Raw genomic sequence first — 27,822 nt, 5'->3', positions numbered from 1 at the left:
GTGTGAATGTCAATTATATATGAGTTTAAGGCAGGGAAGGCAAATAAATACCTCATTTTCTACACTAGACTGTCCACATATTAAGGAAGACTCACTTTCCACAGCACCACCATCTAGTGGCAAACACAGCTATTACCACGCCAGTTTTACAATGTATATATAGCTCAGCAATTCTCCAACTTGTTTCTTCAGCTACACAGAGCTGTTTCCAAGTGGAAACAGAATAATAGCATTCTTTTCCAAATTGTCAAGTGCCTTTCTTTTTTTTTTTTTTAAGTGCCTTTCTTTTAAACCACGTTCTCTCTAAATCCTTGGCTCTTTCTGCTGATTATTTTCTACTAGTGACCTATTAGTTCATAACAAATGGACAGGTTTAGAAACAGCTTTTTAAAAAATGGTTAAGCTTTTAAGTCTGTGGATTTGTATGCTTTTGAATAATTTATATTGTAGGCAATATGTCTCCATCCTACCACCACACCACGTGAACCAACTGGATAAAGTGCCCAGAAACAGAAAAATGCATACAGAGAAACTTAAAATAGATAACAGATGATGTTACAAGTGGGTAAAAGGATAGGCTATCCTACAGGGATAACTGCTCGTCGAATGGGACTTAAAATAAGGATCCTCGTTGTCCCTCAACTTTTCAGAGCTGCCCGGAAACCACGACCCTAATCCCTTCCGTGTAAATGGCATGTTGACTCTCCATTTCATTTGAGGTAGGGAGCACAACAGTCCCAATTCTTAACCACTAATCCGGTATGGGGTTTCCCATCCATTTTATTCGAAACAAGGTTTAGTTGGATTCCTTTCTGGTAAATCACTCTTATTACGGAAACACGGGAGCATACATACAAGTATAAATGTATGGGTATTCCCACCACCCAAGGAGAATTTTAAACATTTCCTAACATCCGATCATTTTGCTATTTGGTGATTGCACGTACACATTCTTTCCCCTCCCGCCCCACATTATTTTTCTTTAAATATTAGCGTCATGCGCTTGATATGTAGGTTGCTTATTTCGAGACAGACATCTTTTAAATCTTGGACGTGCCCTCCCCGCCCCCCACCTTTGGGAAGGGCGGGGACTCGGAGTCGCTGGCTGCTCTGAAAGGGCTGGCAACTGCAGTGAGTCCGCACGAACAACTAAGATACCTGTTCGGTTCCGGAGAGGAAGCCCGAAACGGGAGAGGAACAGAGGACGACAAACACCTCTGAGTAAAGGTAACCTTTGGGCTGCCCGAGAACATCGCGCGCGCCCCAGCCCCCGCGCCTGCGCCGGATACTGACACCACCATGTGGGTGCGGCTGCTGCGCAGGCGCCAGGCAGGCAGACCGGAAGCGGAAGGCTAGGACGCGTCGGGTGGGCGCCTCTGTCACCAGTAGCCATGCGCGGCTTGGAGGAACCAGGGCGTCGCCCCACAGCGACCCCGTGTGGTTGCGTGAAACCGGCTCTGGAGACAGGTAACTTCTGAGAGGCGGGCGATTTCGCGCTCGGAAGAGGCCTAGGTGTGGAGAGCCCGCTTCCCGGCAGAGAGGGACGAGAAATGCAAGACCCTCTTTTGACGTGCGTCACATTTACTGCGAAGGCACGGCTCACGTGCTTCGTCTACCACGTGACGTGTCTAGGCGGGCTGGATGGCGTCATCCTGTTTCTCGGTAGCTGAGGTCCGCCCGGTCACGGCGCGGTGGTTGAACTGGCCGCGTCCAGTGTAACGGCTCTCTAAGGGAGTTTTTGTTCTTATAGGAGAGCTGGGATATGTACCGCTGGTGGTGTGCGGGTTAGGAATTAGTGCCACCAGTGAGAGGCACCCTGTGCTGTAGGCAATGAGCAAAGCCTGGATAGGCCAGAGGGAGGAAGTAGTTTTAAACTGGGCCCGGAAAGATGGAAATGAGTTTGCTTCTCTTTACTTTAACCTCTGTATGTAGAGCAAACTATGTTAACTTTAGAAACCAGCGGATACAAGGGGAAGAAAATTAGCCATTACCCAGAGAAAACCATTGGGAATACCTTGATGTTTGTTTTACTGCACACACCCTAGAAATATGAGTTGATATATGACCCCTAAAAACTTAAGATTCATAAAAATCTATGGTCAGTCATTTTAATTTTAAGGGGTTAAATATTTTGTTTTATAGATGTCCTGTGACTTAAGTTCCCTATTATTGGGCATTTAGGTTATTGCCAGTTTTCATTGTTCTAAATGAAAGTTCTTGAAACTAAAAATTTTGTGTATGCTCTAAGTGTTTGACTTAAATTTCCTAAAAGTACTGTTACCTGGTCAAAGGTTGTGCTCATTTTTTAAAAAGTTACACACTGCCGGATTACAAATCTAGCATTTTGGCAGGCAGGAAAGAGCCTGGCTCAGAGGTGCCTGGGATTAGGAAACTTAACTCCAGAAGTATTTGATGGAACAGGGCGTTTTGGGAACCATTGATTGGATTCACATTATAGAGAACCTTGAACACCAGGCTAAGAAATGCACCATCTGTTAACAGTGGGAAACATGGAAAGTTAAAGTTAGTAGCATGATGTAAGGAACCCAGAGTCTGGAGGATTTGAGTAGTGTGTATTGAGGAGGGGAGGGACTGGCAGAAGGGAGACATAACAAGAGTAATTTAATAGTCCAGGCAAGAAATGGAAAGGACCTACCATTTGACCTTTTCTGCCTGCACAAGACTTGTAAATAAACATTGTGTACAGAACCTCTACATCAGTAACTTACTGTTTTTTTCTTATTACACAGTTAATATAGTTGTAATATTGTTAAAAGGAAGGAAAAGCCTGAGCAAGGGCTTTAAAAACCACTCGTTGCTGAAGCACCTTCTGTTGTACTAGGTGCTTTACATCTTTTTATAATCTTATAACTCTAATACAGGTGTTATTATCCTTGTTTTATAGATAAGAAAACTGGGATTCAGAGACGTAAGCGATTTTGTCCAAGGTCACACAGCTAGTGTAATAGCTCTATGTTGTTTTTGTCCTTTTTCTCTTCCGATACTAGCCCTAACCCTCCCATGTTCCTTCAGGGAATCACTTCACCCCATTTCCCTGTGATTTTCATGCCTGTGCTTATTCCTATCCTGCATGTAAGAATCATGTTCTATAGTTGTATAGCAGCTGGAAGGTTTTAAAACTATGAAATCAATGCATTAGGAAAAACATGTTTTCATACATCTTTTGACTAATGATTTCTTACCTAATTTTTTTTTCTATAGGGAATCTTTTAACTGAGCCAATTGGCTACTTGGAATCCTGTTTCTCAGCCAAGAATGGTACTCCAAGGCAGCCATCCATTTGTCGCCATTCAAGGGCTTGTTTGAGAATTAGAAAGAGCATCTTTAATAATCCTGAACATTCCTTGATGGGTTTAGAAGAGTTTTCTCATGTTTGGTAAGTTGTTTTACAGCGTTGGGCCAGAGCTTGCCCCTGAGTAAAATGTATTCCAGTTGATATGCAACCACTGATGGAGGCAGCCTTGGAGCCGGTCATCCAGACCAACCTGTCTGTTGCATGAAATTCCTCTACTGTATTTGTGCATGTGATTGTCTACATAACTTGGACACCCTGAGGGAAGCCTGGGGTACACTGAGGAGGCACAGTCCTTTTGCAGTTGGTTCTAATTGTGATCAACACCTTTCTGTTGAGCTGAAATCTGTAGACCCTCTCTATTCTGTCTATGGGTAGTCATTCTGTCCTCTGCACCAGCAGTCAGCAAGCTGTGGCCCATGGACCAAATCCATCCCACCACCTTCTGTTTTTGTAAAGAAGTGTGTGGGAACAGCCACATGCATTTGTTAATGTGCTACAGCAGCAGTGTTGAATAGTTACAGCACAGACTGGTTGGCCTACAAACCCTAAAATATTTAATATCTGACTTTAAATGGGAGTCTGCTTGTTTCTCAATAAATTTCCACCTTTTACAACAACAACAACAACAACAACAATAATAATAATAATAATAATAATAATAAAGTATTACCTATGTTAAAGCCTGTGATATATGTGTCATTTGGAATTCTTTCTGTCTATTTTTCCTCACCCCAACATCAGCAGTCTGAAGTGGTCTAATTTTACTGGTGAAGACCTAAAATTAAGTGTTTGTTCTGAAATAGTTACTTTTTTCATGTTAGTTTGGGGAGATTAGAAAGAACATGGGTGTTCTGATGACCTAGTATGTATGATTTTGGTTGAATTATTTAAGCTAAAAACATTGCTGATTAAAAAAATGGACTCAGGAGAATATTTTTTTTCCTTAATTCTTCTATTTTTCTCCTCTTTCATCCCCACCCTCCAACACTCTTCAGGGATTATCGCTGTTAACAGATTGGTGTATATCCTGCCAGACCATTTCTTTCTTTTTCTTTTTTGATACTCATAGAAGCATAAATATATACATACAGAGTGAGTTTTTTAAAAAAAAAAAATGAAATATGTTTTCTTCACTTAGTGTATATCATGATAGTACATATAGATTTACTTTCTTTTGCTTTAATGGCTACCTGTTATTGCAAAATATAGATATACCATGATTTGACTATTCTCTTGTTAATGGAGACTTATTTGCTATTACAGTCATGCTGTAACAAACCTTAGACACATTGTTGGGCACTTGTATATTTTTATAAATAGGATATGAGAAGTGGCTGTATTGGGTTAGAAGGTGTACATACTTACAGTTTTGGAGAGCTCCTGCCAAATTGCCCTCTGAAAAGCATAACCAATGTATACTTCAAGGGTAAAAGAAAATGACCTTTTCCATTCACTATCGATAACACTATATGTTATCAAATTTTTACATTTTTTTCCTGACAGGAAAAAACAGTATTTTGTTTTTTAGTTTAATTTTTTTTATTATTAACAAGGTTTAACACCTCATATGGTTGTTAGCTATTTCTCTTTTTTTGTCAATTACTTTTCATGGTCTTTGTTTCATTTCCTATATTGAGTTGTCCTTTGATTTGTAGGAATAGTTTACATACCACAGATATTAACGCATTCATTGTCTATTATACACACAGTAAACACTTTCTCCTTGGATGACATTTTATAGCACATAAACTTTATGATTTCAAATCTGTTAACACGTTAAGCACCAAGCCTGTTTTGTCTTCCTTTCCGTTTCAGTCACTGGTGACTGACATGGCGCTTAATGTGTTAACTGCTTTTCTTCATAGATTCTTGCTTTCGATCTTGTGTAGGAAGGCCTAGTCAAGTTATTTAACATTTCTGAACGGAAATTTCCTCATCCTTAAAATGGGGAATAAGTTATACTTCTTAGGATTATTAAGCAGACTAAATGTTGTGAGTATAAAAATGTCTAGCATACTGCCTGGCATATAGCAAACACCTCATAAATATTGCTTATTCAGGCACTTGACAAACATCTATTAAGTTCTGTGTACCAGTCATTGTATTAGGGACAAAGGATACAGAGATAAGACTCTTCCTTCATGAAACAGGAATGGTGTGTGTTTTTTTCCACAGATTACATTTTAATACCTTTAAAAGCATTCTTTCTGTTTTAATTTGTGGGAATTAAAATTTTCCCCCCTTAACTCATTATGATAAATTAACTTGTGCTTTTTATCTTACTCAGTGGTTTGTTTGTTTTTTTTCAATAGGATTTTGTTTGTTTTTCACAAAAATGGTCATTTGAGTTGTAAGGCAAAAGTTCAGCCTCCTAGGCTGAATGGTGCGAAGACTGGAGTTTTCTCCACAAGGAGCCCACATCGTCCCAATGCAATAGGACTGACCCTGGCCAAGCTGGAAAAGGTAGAAGGTACACAGGTCATTTTTACTTTTAACCTTTTTTTTTTTCCTTAAAAATAAGTCTTATAAAATCAGCTTAGTATTCAAAACTGGCTGTTATTCAGACAAATACTGGTGATGTCAAGAAACATTTTGGCATAAACCCTCTGAGGATGCTCAGAATTTATTTATATTGTTACATTTATCAAAGTTTAAATTATTTAAAAAAACTTATAAGATTTTGTAATCATTAAATTAGTAACCAAATTTCTCTGACTTGGAATGCAATAAATACAAAATGATTAAAAAGTATTTGGATGCTTTCAAAATTTAACACACAATAACTGGTCATACATGCATATATGATCAGCACATAGAGTGGTGGTGTATCATTTCTTCCTTGCAGCCTTAAGAAAGTGAACTTGCATTGTGTTTGCAGTTGTGTTCGTCAACTGTGATTTGTGGCAGAGGGCCTGGGATGAATCACACTATAGGATCAAACATCTGTCAGATTGTGGAAGTCCCTGTGTAGAATACCGGATTAGTTTTAACTCCCTGTTAATGTATAACCTAGTTACTGAGCCAGACGATTTGGAAAGCAGGCATCCCTTGCTTGAACTTCTGACCTAATCACATTTGTTAGAGAGGCAGAAGATGAAACAGCAGGTGGACTGGAAGTCAGAAGACCACTCCAGGCTTCAGCTTGCTTATTTGTTCAGTGGGCAAAGAAGAAGCATCTTCCCTCTCTGCAACTCTGCATGACTTTTTTGAGGATCTTATAAGACAAAAGCTCTAAGAGTACTTTTCAGATTTTTGGATGCTAAAAAGATGAGAGCAATTATTTTGCTTGTTCTTTCTCAGAACTTGAACTCCTCTGCTGGATTGTATTCAACCAGGCCTTGGATAGGTTTTCTGGAAAAATTCTGTAGCTGATCCAACTTGAGTTTTATTAATTTGTGATGACTAACCAACTTGGGTAAACAGTACTAGAACATTTTATGATCATTCGTACACCCACACATATTTTCTGAGCACTGACTATGTGCCAGGCATTGTTCTAGGTGCTGGGGATAGAATGATAAACAGATCAGATAAAAATCCCTGCCCTACAGAAGAACTTAACATCCTAACAGGAGAGATCAAATCAGAAAGGTGAAAGGCAAGCACAATAACACTATAGTTACTAAATATGCATTATAGTGACTACTAGTGTTTGTGTGGTATGTACAGTTTATAAAGAGCATTCATGTGCGTTATCTCACAGTGGCTCTGTGGGTTTGATAGGGTAACAATCTCCATTGTATGGATGAGGCCACTGATGTTCTTTGATATTTGATAATTTTAATAATAGCATCTAGCCAGGGGATTGTCTGACTCCAGATCCCATGAGCTCCTATCTATGCTACAGTGCCTTTCTTTCTTCAGTAGACATTGTTAGGAATAATCATTTAGAAAGTACAAAAATCATCTTTCCAAAGTTCTAGGCTCACTCACAGTAAGCATAATTTTAGAAATCAAAGTCCTCTGTTAGTCATGTTTTTCTTAAATGGAGACAGAATCCAATGTGATCATATACAGTTTTTCTGGCCAGTTTCCCAAGGATCAAGTTAGTAGACTTAGACTTTGCACCAGTAGTAGGATTTGGATAGCAGCTATGTAAGTGAGAAAACAAGAGACCTGTTCTTAATATTTGATAATGGTGACTTGTGTTCTGCTTAATTGTTTGATGGAGTATTAAATTTCAATTGCTGCATAACAAATTATGCACTTACCAGTTTAAATAACACACATTTATTATGTGTTTGAAACATTATGATGTTTTTGTGAGTCAGGAGCTGGGTCCTCAGCTTAAGGTCTCACCAGGCTGCAATTAAGGTGTCAGCTGAGATGAGTTCTTATCTGGAGGCTTGACTGTGGAAGAATTCACTTTCAAGCTCACTCAGGTTGTTGGCAGAATTCACTTCCTTATAGTTGTGAGACTGAAGGCCCCAGCTTCTTGCTGGTCATTGGTTGGTGGCTGCCCTCCACTCCTAGACACCGCCTGCAGTTTCTTGCCACCTGGGCTATGCCTGCGTGGCTGCTTACTTCATCAAGTCCACATGGAGAGTCTCTTGAGTGAGTCTGCCAGCATGCACAGGCACCTGAGATAACATGATATAGTTACTGGAGTGATATCAAGTCACATTCAAGAGGATGGGATTATACATGGCTGTGAACACCAGGAGGTGGGCCACCTTAGAGTCTTTTTGCCACAATGGAAACCTTCTTTGGTCCCACAGAGATACATTTAAGACACCAATGTGCCTGACAGTTAGAAGCCCCAGTGATGCAAAAAAGAGTCAGCCCCACCCAGTGCTGAAAGGCTCAACTGCTCACTGTCTAGGGAGAGAGACTCTAAGCCGGTTATTGCCGGACCACATGAAGAGGGCTCTAGGAGAAGTTTGTATACAGGTTCCTCTAGAACACAAAGGAAAGAGCGCTTATGTCTGGGAGAGCCAGGAGGGCTTTACAGAAGAGGTGTTATGTGAGAGCCTTGGAGAGCAAGTAGGAGTTTGACAGGTAAAGAAGAAGGTGGGTTTCCAGTATATGTCAGCACCAGGTGTAAGAGAGCCTGGTACATAAGGGAATTGTGAGCAAGCTTAGGGAAGCATAGGTAGACAATGCTGGTTCTTTCAATTGTTTGCACTATTCTTCATTGTTACTTCTAAGAGGTATTTTTCACATTATAGGTGGAGCTATATACCTTTCTGGAATTGACATGATTCATGGCACACCTGTACTGGACATAAAGCCCTACATTGCTGATTATGACTCACCACAAAATTTGATTGAGCCTTTAGGGGAGTGTAATTTACAGAATAACCAATATAAACCAAAAATTGTGTCCCAGTCTGATGCCAAGACTGACAGCTGTGCTCAGCAACAGCTCTCAGAGTGCGAGGAATCACAGCCCTACAGTCGAACTAAGGAAAAGCCTAAATGTTCCGAACACAGAGCTTCAGGAGAAAATGACATGCAACACAAAGACACAGCCAAAATCCAACAACGCTCGCCTAAGCACAGGGAGATAGCAGACGTGGGTTTAGAATCCAGAAGTGGTCAGAGACTGAGTGTGGCAGAGGAGCAGATTGGCCCATGTCGCCTGGAGAAGAGCTTTTCAGAGGAGAGTGCAGATGAGTGGCCACGGAGAAGGAAAGAAGCCGTGGTCCCACAAGGAGGCAGGGTGGAGGTGCAGCCTGTGCCTCCTCACTGCCCTCCCAGGATGGCTGACGCAGCCCACCACAGTGTGGTTCCCGCCTGGGTGCGAGAGGCCCCTGCGGCCACCTTGGAAGTCCGGTTTACTCCTCACGCAGAGATGGACCTTGAGCACCTCAGTTCAGAAGGTGAACCAGGTACTTTCCATTTCTTATTTCTGAATGAGAGAGGAGCTTTTATAGGAGATTTAGCCAAATTTGATATTTCTGAAGGTAAGATCTCTTAGCACAGAAATTGTCCACATAAAGTCCTAGCACTAGAAACATGCACTTTATTGCAGAAGAGGCCAGACTTTTACTTGGAGCCTGTTTTTTTTTTTAACATGTGGTTCTTTTAAAACGTTATCTGGTTTCTCCAGCCCATAGCAGATCCAAAGCAGCCATCAAGAATGAAGGACGGGCTGTGAAGAGGTGGGTGCAACGGCTCCAATAGAAATAGCCAGTTATGAAGGAGATATCAGATTTCATCTGCCCCTGAAGGGTTGTGCTTCTCATTCTTCCTAAGGCTTTATGTTTAAACAAAACATTTGCTTTTTAAATTGATCTCTTTATTAAAAAGTTTTGTTTATGAAAGTTGTTTTATCACTCGATATAGTTGATGGGGAGGAGGAAGTTCAGTTTTAAAAGGATTTTTTATAGTAGAACAAAGCAGTGCTTCCTAGAAGATACTTTATATTTACACTTACCCTTTGTCTTGTGGTTATTGTTGAATGCTTCTTACTTTGGAAAGTTTTCTCTTTTTCAAACTACAGTGTTGTACTTTCTTGATTAAAAATAGTTAAAAAAAGAAATTACAAAATATAACTATAAAACAGGGATTGATTTATAACGGATAGCAGACTTTAGAGCCTGTAGAGAAATAAGAAATGAGCTCAGAAAGTTCAGTCTAGAAAAGATGAAAGATACTGAATGGAGGGAGAGAGGTTGGCACTGATAGAGTGCTGTGGGAACATGAGGGAGAGAAGGATTCTGACTTGTGCAGCAGGGAGACAATCTGGGAAGGCTTCCTAGGGGAAAAGGTATTTGAGCTTAGCCCAGAAGGATAGGTAGGCAGGGAAGTGAGGGAAGGCAAGCAGAGGCCTGGAGCTTCTTCTGCCAGACACACTGTTACTGAAGAATGTGATGTTTTTTGTTGTTTTGTTTTTTGTTTTTATATTTTCTTTTTTTTCTTTGTTGTGTGTGGATGTTTTTGGAACTTTGCTGTTTTGAGTGGTTTTAGAGTCACTTTATGAGCTGTGCAACAAGGGAATTTTAGCAGTGTGTAATTGGTCCTTGTCTTTTGATCAAAAATTGAACTTCAAGGCTTTACCTACAAATGTATTTATTGGAATAAATATATGAATCTTGTCTGTTTTCTAAAAATTAAATTTCCTTTCAGGAGGAGAGGAACCCACAGCCACTCTAGATCAGTGGTTGCCAACTGGTGGTCCATGAGGTTCAAAAAGTTGGCGACTGCTGGCTTAAGGAAACTTTTGGTGACCACTGCTCTAGATGATATTTTGAACAGGGACAACATTGTTTAAAGCACATGCCTTTCTGTAAAGGTCCATCCTTCATTTGGATATATGTATTATGTTATAGCTATTAAAAATTAGGTCACAGTTCATTTTTTATTTAACTGCTAGTGGCCTGGTGCATGAATTCGTGCACATTGAAAGGAAATTCATTAGAAGAAGTATTTTAATATAGCTATTTGCCCTTTCTGTATAATAGAAATGTCAACCAAATTCATGATTGACGATGACAGATGGAAACACACGTGTGTGATTGGCGCCAGTGAGAGCTTTATATGTATCATGCATGTGCAAGTCAGCTTAGCCTTTTATAGATATAGAACAAACTTGCTTAATTAGACCTGCTTTCTGATTTAGCTAAACTTTTTCCAGCCCAGTGAAGCACCCCAACTTCTCTTCCAGGTTATTGTCAGCAACACAGCAGTAAATATCAACACGAAGCAGATTATTATTGTAGATCACGCATGGAGAACAAAGGGTAAAATATTTAACTGCAGCAGTGTTTGACTATATTCCATGCAGTGAGAAAACCTAAAGTCATTTTCAAGGTCCACCATTTCTTCTTTTCAGTCGGGTCAAGTTTCTAAGCTTTCTAAATCTCCGTTTTCTGGCTAATGAAAAGAAAATGAGATTCCACCACGTCGCCTATCTACCTACTCCAGGACTTCTGTGAGGATCAAAGGAGATGAGGCACGGGAAACACTTCACAGTTTTGGTTACAGTGTAAAGTGTTTCCCCCTAGCTATAAAGCAAGTCGTATTGCCGGGCTGCAGAAACTGCAAGGAGGCTAGTCATTGCTAGGAAGAGGAAGTTGGGTGTTGCTACGCTACGGGATGTCATTATCCGGACAGAGAGAAGGACAGTTAGCATATTAGCCTTTTATATGTATAGACTAGTGGCCTGGTGCACGAAATTAATGCATGGAGGGGGGGTTCCCCTCAGCCCAGCTTGCACCCTTTCCAATCGGGGACCCATTGGGGGATGTCCGACTGCCAGTTTAGGCCCAGTCCCACAGGGATCGGGCCTAAACCGGCAGTCGGACATCCCTCTCACAATCTCGGACCGCTGGCTCCTAGCCACTCACCGGCCTGCCTGCCTGATCGCCCCCAACTGCCCTCCCCTGCTGGCCTGATCTCGCCCCCAACTGTCCTCCCCTGCTGACCTGATCTCGCCCCCAACTGCCCTCCCCTGCCAGCCAATTTGGTTCTGATTGGTTGGTTTCTATGCCAGTCAGCGTCAAAAGCTCTGCCTCCTAGGCAGCCATTGGCTCCTCACAGTTCACCCAGATTTGGCTCTGATTGGTCGGTTTCTAGGGCAGTCAGTGCTCTGGGCCTATCTCCGGGCCTGATCAGAGAGGTGGGGCTGATCAGCAGCCCCTGTGGAGGCCCAGAGAGAAACAGGCACGGTTGCTGGCAAAGCCTGGAGAGAGAGAGAGAGGCAAGGGTTGATCTACAGCTGCCACAGAGGCTGCGGATCAGACCCTGCCTCTTTCTTTGGGCCTCTCTCTGGGCCTGATCCACAGCCCCCTTGGCAGTCAGTGCTGGGTCACCATGGCAACTCAGCACTGATTGCAGGACTGACTTCCGGTCTGTTGAGCCTTTGGTCGTTTTGGACGTTATGGACCCGGGGTTTTTATATATCAGGATTTTACAATGCTATAAATGCAGGAAGTTTTGCTATTTGGCAAGGTAAACATCTTTTTGCCTGACATACACACCTGGGTAGAATGGGTTGGCCTGTTCTTTAGTGATGGCTTTGAACTTTCTCAGTGTATCTGTTCCACGATTTTCACAAGGACTCTCTCAGGTTCTGTTCCTTAGAGAATGTGGCGTCACTTAACTGTGGGGCTGTGTGACACCTGCTCTCGGAGGCACCTTCCCTTGCTTATAGCTAGTGCTCTGGGCCTATGTGGGGTTAGTCCTCTTTCTTGTGGCTTTCTGAGAATGCTGGGGCTGTCACGTATTTCCCTGATCATGCCTCCATTTATTCTGAGAAGAAAATGACAAGGAATTGAATTAAAGTCTACATTGAGCATAGAAAAGTGACATTTAGGTTGCCAGAAAATGAAAGCTCAGCTCTCCTATTAAGGGACTAAGGAAAAATATCACCATGATATTTTTTGTTTAGCAAGTGGAAATTTGGGGGATCCATAAGTTTAATGACACTTGAAGGCTTCCTAGAGGAAAAGATATTACTCTAAGTACTACTTGAAGGTGACATTCTCTAATGACTGAATAGATTTCCAGACCCTCTTCATTTCAAGTGATACTCAAGGAACTAATAAAGCTCCTCATTGAAGTTTATTGTAATAAAATTTGACCTGCGTGATTTTGAGCATTAAGTTGTGTTGTTCTCATTGCAGATGTTGGTCAGGCTTCATTTAAGTATTTTCAGTCAGCAGAGGAAGCAAGGCATGCCATCGAGGCTGTGTTGTCAGCCGACCCCCGGTCTGCATATCGACGGAAGCTCTGCCAGGACCGCCTTTTCTACTTTACTGTAGACATAGCACACGTTACTTGCTGGTTTGGTGATGGCTTTGCAGAGGTCCTAAGGATCAAGCCAGCTTCTGAGCCTGTTCAGATGACTGACCCTGTGGAGTCATTGGTGTCTCTGGGATCGTAAGTAGCTGCCATCACATCGTTAAGACAGCCTACTTGAATTTGGTCGTGACTAGCCGATTTTCCGTACAGGCTAATGATGTGCCTTCTTTTCAGAAAGAAGCAGCACTTTGTGGTCTTACTGCTTTGTTTGATTTGAGTAAACATGTCTTTTAATAAATTGAGAGGTAAAATTTAAAGAAATTGCCATATGCTTCTTGAGTGGTTAATATCAAAGAATGCAAAATGATGCTCTCAGTGATTTCTAAAAGAAGCTGATTATTCTTGACACTTGATAAAATTGGGCAGAGATCATTTTAGCAGGGTCTTGCAAGCTGAGGGGACCTGTTCAACAATTCATATTGGTTTTTCTGTTTGGAAAAGCCTGACCTCTCTATTTTATTCTAAATCAAGCTGAGTTACTATATCCTGGGAAACTAACAAATCAAAAACAAATGGTTATAAAGATCTTAGAGATTAAACCCCTGTGCCTCAGACAAGCACATGTGCATGCATGTGTATATATATTTAATCCTGATTCCAAAATAGAGACATAGATTTCTTTGTATAAGAAAGTCAACCTGGCCAGTATGGCTCAATGATTGAGCATTGACCTATGAACCAGGAGGTCATGGTTCGACCTGGTTGGGGCACATGCCTGGGTTACTGGCCTGGTCCCAAGTGTGGGGCATGCAGGAGGCAGCCAATCAATGATTCTCTCTCATCATTGATGTTTCTATCTCTCTTTCCCACTCCATTCCTCTCTGAAATCAATACAAATAAAAAAGTTTTAAAAAGTCACCCCCAGAAGTCTAAGAAAATAACTTAATTAGTGGTTTATTTCTTATTTATTCTATGACTGTCTAGTGGGTTAGATTTTGGTGATAAAATAAGATGAATATGATCCAATTCTTGTTGCAAATCATAGTTAGTGGAGGAAAAAGACATAAGGACATTATTGTATTATGTTAGATAAGTATATAGTAATTAAATCTGTATGTACCTGGTTCTGTGTAGTACCATGTAGGAAGCAGTTGTAATAATATATTGCCTATAGGTGATTTTATTGATGTGATCTCAGATAAGATTTATAATCAGTGTAACCAAATTAGATACCTGTAAACATGACATAGGCTTTCCTAATCACAATTGTAAATCTTAATAGCTGATTGATCATGGTTTTGAAATGAGCTCTGCTGCCTGCAGATTCTTGCACAGTCATTTGTGGCTGATGACACTGCACTTGTGAATCCAACTAGGTTGTCTATGAGGTGATTTAGAACCTCTTGGGGAATATCTTTAATTTTATTTTTAAAAGCTTTTTATTTTGAATTATAATAGATTTACAAGAAGTTGCAAAAATAGTGCAGAGGTTCCAAGTACCCTTCACCTAGCTTCTAGTTGTGATAACATCTTACATAACTATAGTAAAACTTGGATGTTGACATTGGTATAATCCACCCTAAACTTTGACTTTGATGTTTTTCTCTTAAAATTATTTTGAGACTGAATAAGGGCTTGAAGTACAAAATGTTGATACTTCATATGGAAAAAATAAGTCTGAGGATGATACCAAATAGCCTTCTAGCAAAAGCGCTGTTCAATTGTTTGGGGTTTTAATATACATTCTCAAACTTTTAGAAATAAAGTCCTAAATGTAATCCAGCTTAATTCGCAGCCAACTCACCAGTCTCTAATATTCCTAGTGTTTGACCTTCTAGCCCCTGCTTGAAACCTTCCAGGATGATCCTTCACCCCATCCTCATTATGTATGGACAGTGCTCATTATTAAAATTTTCTTCTTTTATATGACATAAAATCTGTTCTCCAATAACCATCCTCTACTGGGACAATTTCACTCCCATGTTAGCCTGTCAGATACCATTCAGCTTCCCACCCGTCAGTCCTCTCATCTATCACCATCCTATTTTCTTCAGCTGTTTCTCATATAACATGTTCGGAAGCCTTTCTCCACCCCAACCCTTGAGTTCCTGAGTGTCCTGTTGTGAAGAATTTTGGATCTCTAGGTCTTGAACTTCCATCCCTCAGAAAGAGAAGTAGTTTTGTTTTTGTTTTAAAATCCTCACCCGAGGATATTTTTTCCATTGATTTTTAGAGAGAGTGGAAGGGAGAGGGAGAGACAGAGAGAAACACTGATGTGAGAAAGACATATTGATTGTTTGCCTCTGGCACACCCTGACCAGGGCTGGGAGCCTGTAACCAAGGTACTGCCCTTGACTGGAATCGAACCCAGGTCTCTTCAATCTGCAGGCTGACGCTCTATCCACTGAGTCAAACCAGCTAGGGCTGAAAGAGAAGCAAGTCTTATCATTTATTTTCCTCTTGGAAACTTTTTCAAAAGAAGAAGAAAGGGATACAATTCTCTGTACTATGCATAAATAACATCTACCTTAAATGTAGTCTTTCCTTCTTGGTGCCTGTAGGTGGAGCCCTTGATAGCTGATTATTTTTAGTAGCTTGGAGATAAACTCCAGGAGTTCAAGCTGTTCCGGTAATTTAGGTTTTCTGCCCTCCTGTCCCAGCTTTCCAGAACAGTAATTTCCACAAGAGATGTTGATCAATGACATATAGGAAGAGATTAGAAGGACAAGTGCCATTTACTAAATTTGTATATTGGAGCTTGGTTTAGGGCTGGGATGCATTATTCCAGTATGCAGAGCAAGCATGTCAAATTCAAAGGCTAACACGGGCCAAATAAACAAGGCTTAAGTTTATGTGGGCCACAAAAAAACAAAAGCTTCAATTTTCATAGAAACATAGGTTTATTTCAATAGAGACATGCTGAATACAAAGGGCTGAAATAATGAGTAATCATTAACGTAATAGAACATTTTAATAAAAGTTGATATTTTTTTCTTGAACATTAACTTGTTCAAGCATGTGTGTACCAGACACTGAATGACTGCACAAATTAATAAGCATAAAGCAAATAAGCCTATTTTTCTTGTTCTCCAAAAGCAAAATATTTCCTGTTGCACACACCAAACAAGTCGGTCCAGGACTAATGACGTGGCAATCGACTTCTAAAATATTCATTGCTAGTATTAGGGGAAAGAAATGGTGCGCCTGTGCATAAGGTGCATAAGGGAAATGAATGCAACATGATTGTAGTAATCAGTCAGTAGCAAACGTTGTGGTTCGTTATTAATAACTAGGGGCCCAGTGCACAAATTTGTGCACCTTGGAAGGAACTGTGGGCTGCGAGGCTGCAGTGGTCATAGGGGCGGGTCTCAGCCCATCATCTGCGACCCCGCCTGGCCCCTCCCACCATGACCCCTGGTCCCCTGTGTGCCAGCAGCCCCGCTCCTGCCACTGCCGCTCCCACACACTGACAGCACCAGCCCCGCTTGCACCCTCTGATGGCGCAGAGCAATTGGGGCCAGTGCCAACAGCGGGAATGAGCGGTGGCTGCTGTCCCAATCACCCCTCAGGAACAGGGGGAGGTGGAGAAGCCCTCAGGGGTGATCAGGGCTGGCAGCTGCTGATGGCACCAAGCTATCGGGACCAGGACCAGGCGCAAGCAGTGGGTGAGTGGCAGTGACAGCTGCGGGTGAGAGCAGGGCCAGTGCTGGCAGTGGGTGTGAGCAGCAGTGGGTGTGAGCACCCGGCGGGACCGTGACACATGGGAGCAAAGAATTTTCAGTAACCACCAGAGGCTTGTCCTGATGATAGCGACCAACGCCCCACTTTGGTCTGGTGTCCTCACTCACCTGCTGCACCATCCTGCCACAGCCGATACCCGCCATGTTCCGCACTCTGCTGCCTGCTGCTGACACCCACCATGTTCTGTGTGCACCCCCTGGTGGTCAGTGCATGTCATAGCAATTGGTTGTTTGGTTGTTCTGCTATTTGGTCTATTTGCATATTAGGGTTTTATATATGTAGAGAGAGATTATGTATAATAGGATATTATAAAAATTAAGTTATGAAATTTGTATTAAAACATTTCTTACATACCGTTATATTGGCTGGGCTGCAAAAATATTCGTTGTGTGGGCCACAAGTTTGACATGCTTGATGTAGAGGCTGTACACAACCAGAAAGTCTCATTACCAAACCTACAAGCATGTGTGTACAAGGCATTCATTCTATTTACCTGTTTGTGACTTTTTGTTCGAAAAGAAGAAAATGAAATTAAAGTCATGAATTCACCTCTTGTGATAGTTTTCTTTTTATGATATGGTCCCAGAGAAGGCTGATGAGGACTCAATCATAATGAAATGTGTGTCAGTTAGTGAACTTTTATCATGTCCTTGGCACTCGTCTACATGCTTTTCATACATTGATCGGAGGTTAGGTCGAGCTCACATAGCTGATCAGCAAGCATTGAGGATGTCAGCTCACCCAGGCTGGCCCCAGAGTTGGCTCTCTCCCCAGCTTGGCTCCAGATGTAGATGCTTAGAAAACCATTCTGGTTTATTTGAGGGTAAGTCATTCCGTATGCTTACTAAGCATGGGATGCTTACTAAGCATCATTACTAAGTGATGTTGTGGGAACCTGACCACTAACTGAAGAACAGACAGAGGAATAAAAGCAGAAACATCCTTTTCCACTAGATCCGCATGGAATCTCCTGGGAAGCAGCTTGAGAGATGTGGAGAACATTGAGTTTGGCCTCAGAAACTTCAAGTGCTGTTTTCTGCTCTGTCCTGCCCTAGCTGTGTGACCTTGGGCAAATCACTGCGCTCATCTCCAACTCCCTGACCTTACAGAGTTGTTACAAGGGTAATGCTTGGAAGAATATTTTCTAAACCCTTTAATAGTCTGTAACCTTAGGTAATATTTTATTTGGCCTATAATCATTAACACTCATTCTCTGCACTCTGCTCCATCTTACATGGCTGGACAAGTAGACTCAGGAGAACCAAGGGGTCCCTAAAATCCAATGTATAGATGCCTCTGGTTTTTTTTTTGTATTATAGAAACTGGAGGCCCGGTGCACAAAATTTGTGCACGGGAGGGGGGGTCGCCTCAGGCAAGCCTACACCGTCTCCAATCCGGGACCCCTCAGGGGATGTCTGACTGCCGGTTTAGGCCCGATCCGGGGATCGGGCCTAAACCGGCAGTCGGACATTCCTCTCACAATCCGGGACTGCTGGCTCCTAACTGCTCACCTGCCTGCCTGCCTGATCGCCCCTGACTGTCCCCCCTGCCAGCCTGATCACCTCTAACCGCCTCTGCCTGCCAGCCTGGTCGCCCCCAACTGCTCCCCCCTGCCAGCTTGGTTGCCCCCAACTTCCCCCCCTGCCAGCCTGGTCGCCCCTCACTGCCCCCCCTGCCAGCCTGGTCACCCCACGCAGCCTGCTGTTTGGTTGTTTGGTTGCCCCTCACTGCCCGCCCCCCTGCCGGCCTGCTCGCCCCACACAGCCTGCTGTTTGGTTGTTTGGTCACCCCTCACTGCCCCCCCTGCTGGCCTGCTCGCCCCACACAGCTTGCTATTCGGTCATTTGGTCGTCCCTCACTAACCCCCCTGCTGGCCTGGTCGCCCCACGCAGCCTACTATTCTGTCGTTGCTGTGAGGGAGTCCTGACCAATTTGCGTAATACCCTTTTATTAGTATAGATGCTTTTTATTTTTTTAAGGGATTCCTTTTGGCAAGTTATAGGATGTTTTGTTAAGGGAGATATCACAAAATGCCCCCACCCTACGGACCTAATTGACGTTCTGCCATAGGCCCAAGGCAACTTCTTCCCATCTGGCTTTCCCTTCTGGGGTTGCCACAAATTGCCTTCACTGCCCATGCATGTAGTCACCAGCTTAGTTCCTCGCGTGTGCAAGGCAACCAATCGTCGTGTCTCTCTGTCTCTCCCCCTCCCTTTCACTCTGAAAAATCAATGGGAAAAATATCCCTAGGTGAGGATTAAAAAAATTTTTTTTAAGTCAATGTGTATTTATGTTGTGCTGATGAAGAAAAGGTAGGATCGGATATAATAGTGTTATCTACCTCTTCTGTCTTGTAAATTACTTGAGCATTCTATTCAGATTCTTCACTAATTCCTTTTGCAATTCAAAATATACAAAATGTTTTTATTCAGTTTTAACAATTTTTATTTTAAAAAGTTACTCACATGCTAAATATTGAAGAACTGTAATGATTCTTCACACTGGTATAGACATTATACTTTACAAAGCAATTTTATTGTTTTTATTTTTAAATTTATCTTTATGGTTGAAAGTATTACAGATGTCCCTCCTTCCCCCAATTGATTTCCCCCTCTCCCGTCCTACCCCCTTACTAGGCTTTCACTGTACTGTATCTGTCCATGGGTTATACATATATGCATATAAGTTCTTTGGTTAATCTCAATTTTAAATATATTATCTCATTTGGTATCTTTGCAACATATGATGGGTTAATTTTGCTTCTGGGACCTAAGCTGGAGACCTAACCACTATTTAAAACAGGGGTCAGCAAACTACTAGGTATACTAGTTAATAATGCGGATTTTTTTCAATAGATGGAATTACACATATGTTGATATATATGTGATTTGATATGTATGCTTTTTTGTTGTATTGACAGCAAGTTTCAAAACTTCATATGTCAAATTTGCTTAAGGTGTTAACATCATAGATATTTTTACGCTTAAAAATATCGAATTTCGTGCCAAAAAAAGAGAATTCACGGGAAGTTTTAAATCATTACTTCATTATGAAGAAAAAGTTATCATATACTTCAGGAAGCTTATGGTGAACATGCTCCATCTCAAGATACTTGTGAACACTGGTTTAAACACTTTAAAAGTGATGAGTTCTATGTGAAAGACAAAGAACATCCAGGTCAACCGAAAAAGTTTGAAGACCAACAAATACAAGCATTATTAGATGAAGATGCGTGTCAAACTCAAAAACAACTTGCAGAAAGATTAAACATTGCTCAGCAAACAATTTCCGATCGTTTACAAACAATGGGAAAGATATTAAAGGAAGGAAAATGGGTGCCACATCAACTGAATGAAAGACAAATGGAAAACCGAAAAGGCATCAGTAAAATGTTGCTTCAACGACACAAAAGAAAGTATTTTTTGCATCGAATTGTGACTGGCGATGAAAAGTGGATTTATTTTGAGAATACCAAATGCACAAAATCATGGGTTGATCCAGGTCAATCATCAACATCGACTGCAAGGCCAAATCGCTTCAGAAAGAAGACAATGCTCTGTGTTTGGTGAGATCAGGAAGGTGTGGTGTATTATGAGCTTCTAAAACCAGGTGAAACCGTTAATACTGATCGCTATTGACAACAAATAATCAATTTGAACCACCCTTCGATCATGAAATGACCAGAATGTGCCAGAAGACACGGCAAAGTAATTTTGCTTCATGATGATGCACCATCACACACTTCAAAACCAGTTAAAGACATGTTAAAAGGTCTTGCCTGGGAAGTATTAACCTACCCGCTGTATTCACCAGACCTTGCTCCTTCAGATTACCACTTGTTCCGAATGACGGCACACCCACTTTCTGAGCAGCACTTCAAAACGTAGGAAGAAGTGGAAAATTGGGTCTCTGAATGGTTTGCCTCAAAACAAGAAAAGTTCTATTGGGACGGTATCCACAAATTACCTGAAAGATGGGGGAAATGTGTAGCTAGCATTGGACATTACTTTGAATAAAGCACTTTGGATGTTTCTCTTGAAATTATTGTGTTTTCTTTGATTACAAAATCCGCCATTGTTAACCGGTACACACAGTATAGTCTGAAGGCCAAGTTGGGCCCATAGCCTGCTTTTGTAGAGCCTAAGAGCTAAGATTGGTCTTTACATTTACAAAAGATTATAAACAAAAACGTCCAGAGAACACATGACAGAGACTGTAGCCTGCAAAGCTGAAAATATTTTACTGTCTGGCCCTTTAAAGTAAAAATTTGTTTACTCTGATTTAGAACATTTCTCTGAAAGGGGGTTTTGAGTTCCTTTCTGAAAAGTTATTTACAAATTAAGGTTTAGGTTTATCACATGTTTCTAAGTCAAGGACTATCTATATTTTGAAAAGTTTTAATCATGTATCTATATGAGAAAACTTATAAATGCAACATAAATAGTATGTATTATAATATCCTACTCATCTGTTTAAAACAAGGTTATACAAATCCATGTTACACGGAGAAAATTTCTAGAAGAGTAATAAACAAAATATGCTAACTGGTTGCCTCTGGGAGGTGGTCTTTGGGGGCTCATTGGGGAAGGGAATTTTTCATTTTATTCTCTTAAGTATATTGTGGATTTTTTTTCTAATCATGAGCATACATTATTTTTATACATGGTACATACTAGTAAGGAGAGTAAAGTGTTCTAACTTAAATAAGTTCAATTTAGATCTCTAAATACATAGCTATATATCCTCCTTCCTCCCCTGCCCCTCCCCCCCGGAAAAAACACCAATTTTTTAAATAAATAAATTTAAAGACCTTTTTGCTTTTTCCTGGAGCATCACATGTGGATCCAAAAACCAGAAGCCACCCATTGGCTGTGGAACTAAGCCAGTTTGGGGCAGGTAAACTGGCTGGGCCTAAGGATACAATGATGTTTTCTGCACTTCCAAACACAGGATTTTGGATAAAGCATTGTGTCTCTGGGCAGAAGACAGACACCCATGCGAATGGTGTTGCTGGCAGAGGTCTGAGCCTCCGAGAGCGCCTTAGTCCAGTACTCGCCAAAGCTGTGCAATTTATCCAATCTGGACTAAAGGATGGGTCTCTGCTTGCAGGATCCACTCACTCATCAGCTCCACCCACTGATTTTCTGTCTACATGCATTTAGTGAGCTCATGGGCCATGATCTCTTTTCTCTGCATCCCCAGGGCTGGCCCTCCCACTGTCAGAATGGGAACTCTGAGCTCAGTCAGCAAGAAAGAAGAGGCTTGGAGCTGGGAATCAGCTGTGCCCATTGGGTAAGGGGTTATGCTAAGGGATGGGGTAGACTAGGAGGAAGGACAGGCTGGCATGTTGGCAGGTGGCAGAGCAGAGCTTGTGTGTGGAGGTGGAGTAGGGCTGTCAATAGATTTGGAGACTCAGGCTTTCCCTGGGTTGGGGGAGGAGTCAAGGTCTGAGAAAATTGGCAGAGCCAAGGCAGCACTGAATCCCAGAGGGGTTAGGTGGGTTATCCAGGGGACCTCAGGGACCCCCACATATCAGAGCTGGAGATTTTTCTTTCTTAATTCTTGCCTGATACCTTATATTTTCCAAGATAAAAGGTCACATTCAAAGATATCTTCGATATTGTAGGCCAGCATGAATAAGGAGTGCTTGCAAATGACCAAGCAAGGGGAAAACAAATTGACACAAAATGGGTTGATTGGTGAAGCCACACACAAAATGTCCACTGAGTCACAAGTGGGAAGACCTTGGCCACCAGAGCTTGCCCTCTTTTCCTTCTGGAAATCCTATCACCACATGGACTAGCCTGGGTTAGCCTGCTGGATGACTGCAGATACATGGCTGAGTCTCAGCTGACATTGAACCAATCACCAGACATATAAGTAAGGCCATCCTGCATTATCTAGCTCTCTCTGAGTTGGCTGAAACTGGAAAAACTGCCTCATCAACACATAGGATCATGGGAGGAAAATGTGTTATTTGTAGCCACTAATTTTGAGGTGGTTTGATACATATAGAGCAGAAACTAGCTTATACATTTAGCTACCATACTCTTAAGCAGTGGAAAGCTGGAATTTATCTAATAGAAGACTTTATATGAAAAAAAATCCTTAAATGATGAAGAGGTCTTTAGTGCAGGATGGATTTTTGTAATGAAAGAGTAATAATAAATAATAGCTAACATACACTGAGTGGCCAGATTATTATGATCTCTGAACGCATAATAGTCTGGCTACTCAGTGTGTGTGTGTGTGTGTGTGTGTGTGTGTGTGTGTGTGTGTGTGTGTATTAGAGGCCCAGTGCATGAATTCGTGCATGGGTGGGGTCCGGCCAGCCTGGCCAGGGGGAGGGGACATGGGCGATTGGCCGGCCTGCCTGCTGGTCGAACTCCTGGTTGAGGGGACAGTTTGCATATTAGCCTTTTATTATATAGGATATACACTGAGTGGCCAGATTATTATGCGTTCAGAGATCATAATAATCTGGCCACTCAGTGTATATCAAGCACTATGGGTTAGGTATGAAGCTAAGAGTTTTACATGAATTATTTCATTATGAGGAAATGTATTCTTTTTGTTGTACAGATGAGCAAACTGAGGCTCGGGATAGTAAGTTACTTTATGAGATTATATAGTTAGGAAGGGAGAAGACGTAGTATATAAATCCTGAGTATGTCAAACTGCAAAACCAAGGTTCTTAAACACTAACTTCATGGTCTCTAGCCTAAGAAAATCTACAAATGGCAGTTTTATATGTATGAATGGAAAAGCCAGAAAACTAAAGCAGAGTTTACCACCTTGCTCCCTTAAATCACATCTCTGGTTTCTGTATAAACACAGAGTGAACCAAAGCATTTGTTTCTGCTGCATGCTAAAATTCCAATAAATGGCAGCAAAAAAGAGAGCAAATTAACCCAAAGTAAGCAGCAGAAGAAAATAATAAAGATCAAAGCATCAATCATTGAAATAGAAAACAAAAATAGAGGTAATCAATAAACCCAAAAGCTGGTTGTTTCAAATAAATAAAATTGATAAACATCTTGCCAAATGCCATACTGATTTGAAAAAAAGAAGACAACAATTAACGATACCAGAAATGAGAGGTGACACCTTTACAGATTCCACAGATATTTAAAGGGAATGTTATGAACAAATTTATCCTAATAAATTTTAAAACTTAAATAAAAATATGAAAGATACAAATTACCAAAATTCATCCAAGAAGAAATAACCTAAATAGCCCTTATATCTATTAAAAATTGAAATTGTATTTAAAAACTCCACACGGAAAACTTAAGGTGTAGGTGACTTCATTGGTTAATTCCATCAAACATTTAAGGAAGAAAAAATCTAAACAAACTCTTCCAAAATACTGAAAAGGAGGGAATAATTTCCACCTCATTCTATGAGCCCAACATTACCTTGATACCAAATAAGACAAAATTAGTACAAGAAAGAAAACTACCGATCAGTTATCTCTCATGAGTCTAGTTGCAAAAATTCTGAACAAAACTTTAGGAAATTTAACCAAACAATATATTAAGGGACAATACATCATGACCAAGGAGGATTTATCCCAGGAATGTGGGATTAGTTTAATACTAAATCAGTCAATGCAGTTCACCATATTTACACTAAAAATGAATAACCATATGATCATCTCAGTAGATGCAGAAAAAGCATTTGACCAAATATCCATTCATGGTGAAAAATCTCAGAAAACTAGGAATAGAAGGAAACTGAAGCTGATAAAGGGCATCTACAAAAAAGAAAACCTACAGCCAACATCATATCTAATGGTGAACAACTGAATGCTTTCCACCCTAAGATCAAGACAATGTCCACACCATTTCTGTTCAATATTGTACTAGAGTTACTAGCTAATGCAGTAAAGCAAGAAAAAGAAATAAAAGGCATACAGACTGGAAGGGAGAGATACAATTGTCCTTATTTACAGATGACATGTCTATGTAGAAAATCCTAAAGAATCAACAAAAAAGCCACTAGAATTAGTGAGTTTAACAAAGTCACAGAATATAAAGTGAAAAACATCAATTTTAGCCCTAGCAGTTTGGCTCAGTGGATAGAGCCTCAGCCTGAGAACTGAAGGGTCTCAGGTTTGATTCTGGTCAAGGGCATGTACCTTGGTTGCAGGCTTGATCCCCAGCCCTGGTTGGGGTATGTGTGGGAGGCAACCAATATATTTGCCTCTCTCACATTGATGGTTCTCTCTCTTTCTCTCCCGCTCCCTTTCACTCTTTAAAAATCAATCGAAAAATGTCCTCGGGTGAGGATTAACAACAACAAAACACACACACAAAAAAAACACATCAGCTTTATCTCTGTATATTAGCATTGAACAATTGGAAATTTAAATAAGAATTCCATTTACATACAAATATGAAATTCTTAGATAAGTTTTACCAAATATATGTAATATCTGTACACAAACAAAAATTATATTGCTGAGGGAAATTGAAGATCCAAATACATGAAGAGATCTATGATATTCGTGAATTGGACAACGCGATATTATTAAGATATCAACACCTAAAATTTACAGCTTAAAGGAAATGGAGTAGGCAGACTATTTGAGGCAAGGGGAAACCCTAAGTCTGGCTCTGTAGTTCTACCCCCAGTGTGAGCCTCAATTCATCAGCAAGTCATTCTTTAAGGGAGCATTCCTTGGTCATTGGAGCCCCTTGATCACTCAGTCATTCAGTTTCTGTATATCTCCCAGCTCACTGGCTCTCATGATATCTTCCAGTTGTGGCTGAGGAGTGACAGTCTTCTTGGTCTCTGTGGCCCTTGAAGGAATCCCTAAATCAATCTCCAACATCCTATACTTAAAGTGGAAACTCCAAGAAGATGCTCTTCTCTGTGCTGATACTCTCCAGACACTCTGTTCTCTGCCTCTAGGGCATTGCTCCTCCATGGCTGGAGTCTGTTAGGATACAACTCCACTCTCATACTTTTGGTCATGTCCTGCCGTTGTTTGACTTGGAGTGACTCTCGACTGCCTTTCTTGCCCCCTCTACTATGTAGTCCCACTTTGCCATGATTTATCCATGAAGATGGGTATGAGGAGTTTGTTTGCTCTTCTCCTTGGTTTGTCTGCTCTTCTCCTTGGACTAAGGGCCTTATGACATTCCTTGCTCAAACCTGAGGAGGCAGGAAAAGGACTATCCAGGATGGGGACTGAGTTTGCTATTGGCTTGTCTCTCAACTAGCCTAGCTTAGCTAGAGTTTTTGTTTTGTTTGTTTGTTTTAATCTTTATTGTTCAGATTATTACAGATGTTCCTCTTTTTTCCCCCCATAGCTCCCCTCCTCCCCTCCACCTGACCCCCCCCATGCCCTTACCCACCGCCACTGTCCTCATCCATAGGTGTAAGATTTTTATCCAATCTCTTCCCGCACCCCTCACTCACCCTTCCCCCAAGAATTGTCAGTCCACTCCCTTTCTATGCCCCCGATTCTATTATATTCACCAGTTTATTCTGTTCATCAGATTTTTTATTCACTTGATTTTTAGATTCACTTGTTGATAGATATGTATTTGTTGTCACTTTGTTGTTCATAATTTTTATCTTTACCTTTTTCTTCTTCTTCCTCTTCTTAAAGAATACCCTTCAGCATTTCATATAATACTGGTTTGGCGGTGATGAACTCCTTTTCTTATCTGTGAAGCTCTTTATCTGACCTTCAATTCTTTCTTTTTTTTTTTTAATATATTTTATTGATTTTTTACAGAGAGGAAGGAAGAGGGATAGAGAGCTAGAAACATCGATGAGAGAGAAACATCGACCAGCTGCCTCCTGCACACCACCTACCGGGGATGTGCCCGCAACCAATGTACATGCCCTTGACCGGAATCGAACCTGGGACCTTTCAGTCCGCAGGCCAACGCTCTATCCACTGAGCCAAACCGGTTTTGGCTGACCTTCAATTCTTAATGATAGCTTTGCTGGGTAGAGTAATCTTGGTTGTAGGTTCTTGCTGTTCATCACTTTGAATATTTCTTGCCACTCCCATCTGGCCTGCATAGTTTCTGTTGAGAAATCAGCTGACAGTTGTATGGGTACTCCCTTGTAGGTAACTAACTGTTTTTCTCTTGCTGCTTTCAAGATTCTCTCTTTGTTTTTTGCCCTTGGCATTTTAATTATGATGTGTCTTGGTGTGGTCCTCTTTGGATTCCTTTTGTTTGGGGTTCTCTGCACTTCCTGGACTTGTATGTCTATTTCTTTCACCAGGTAGGGGAAGTTTTCTGTCATTATTTCTTCAAATAGGTTTTCAATATCTTGCTCTCTCTCTTCTTCTGGCACCCCCATAATTCGGATGTTGGTACACTTGAAGTTGTGTACCCAGAGGCTCCTTACACTATCTTCATATGTTTTTATTCTATTTTCTTTTTGTTTTTCTGGTTGGGTGTTTTTTGCTTCCTCATATTTCAAATCTTTGGTTTGATTCTTGGGGTCCTCTAGTCTACTGTTGGATTTCTATATATTATTCTTTATTTCAGACAGTGTATGCTTAATTTCTGACTGGTCCTTTTCAATTTTTTTGGCATTCTCATTAAGATCCTTGAAGGTCTCACTAAGTTCCTCGAGGTCTCACTAAGTTTCTCGGCGGTTTGTAGAAGATTCTTGAGTAACCTTATTAGCTAGAGTTTTTTGTTTTTGTTTTTTTGTTTGTTTGTTTGTTTTGTTTTTTGTAGAGCTAAGCAACCTTGGATTAGCCATCCCTGAAACCTGAGTGGCTGAGAAAGAAAGATGGACTGGGGAAGGGGCCATGGTTGGGTCTCTATCCACTTACTAGTAGTTTATGGATTTGAGAACCTTGAGAGGTAAGCTGTACCTTTGCTGTATCCCAAACTGTGTACTCTGGGCTCCTAGTGCCTGTGTACTGCCTGGTGAAGGAAGGAAAGCTTCCAAGAGGTATTCAGGTAGTGTGCCGGATTTACTGAAGGTGTGGAATTTCCAGTTTCCAAGTGACTATGGAGGGGGCAGTTTATAGTTGGCAACGAGCCATGAACTATACACACCTCTACAGAGCTCCTGCTGGAGACATCTACCCAGCTTCT

At 41.2% G+C, this 27,822-nt stretch overlaps 1 protein-coding gene across 3 annotated transcripts; it reads left to right on the top strand.

Moving 5' to 3' along the window:
• The first annotated feature begins 1,272 nt into the window (after positions 1-1,272).
• TRMO (tRNA methyltransferase O) lies at positions 1,273-20,764 on the top strand. 3 transcript variants are annotated; one of them, XM_054727253.1, is made up of 6 exons: positions 1,273-1,467; positions 3,223-3,397; positions 5,629-5,786; positions 8,485-9,147; positions 12,886-13,141; positions 19,701-20,764. In XM_054727253.1, the coding sequence occupies exons 1-6, from the start codon at positions 1,392-1,394 to the stop codon at positions 19,705-19,707; spliced, it is 1,335 nt and encodes a 444-aa protein (XP_054583228.1). In that variant the 5' UTR covers positions 1,273-1,391; the 3' UTR covers positions 19,708-20,764. The 3 variants fall into 3 exon arrangements, with proteins under 3 accessions (XP_054583228.1, XP_008140094.2, XP_028001765.2); XM_008141872.3 differs by lacking the exon at positions 19,701-20,764 and having other exon boundaries at positions 1,276-1,467; positions 8,485-9,138; positions 12,886-13,324; XM_028145964.2 differs by lacking the exon at positions 19,701-20,764 and having other exon boundaries at positions 1,276-1,467; positions 12,886-13,324.
• The last annotated feature ends 7,058 nt before the right edge of the window (positions 20,765-27,822 follow it).

This window comes from Eptesicus fuscus, chromosome 15 (genome assembly GCF_027574615.1).
Source record: "Eptesicus fuscus isolate TK198812 chromosome 15, DD_ASM_mEF_20220401, whole genome shotgun sequence".
NCBI lineage: Eukaryota > Metazoa > Chordata > Mammalia > Chiroptera > Vespertilionidae > Eptesicus > Eptesicus fuscus.
This window is presented reverse-complemented; position numbering and strand designations above follow the sequence as displayed.

Excerpts from the sequence above, each read along its gene's own strand:
- TRMO (XM_054727253.1), top strand. The coding sequence starts at position 1,392 with ATGCGCGGCTTGGAGGAACCAGGGCGTCGCCCCACAGCGACCCCGTGT. Across the intron at positions 1,468-3,222 it reads GAAACCGGCTCTGGAGACAG|GGAATCTTTTAACTGAGCCA; the intron begins GTAACTTCTGAG and ends TTTTTTCTATAG. Across the intron at positions 5,787-8,484 it reads CAAGCTGGAAAAGGTAGAAG|GTGGAGCTATATACCTTTCT; the intron begins GTACACAGGTCA and ends TTCACATTATAG.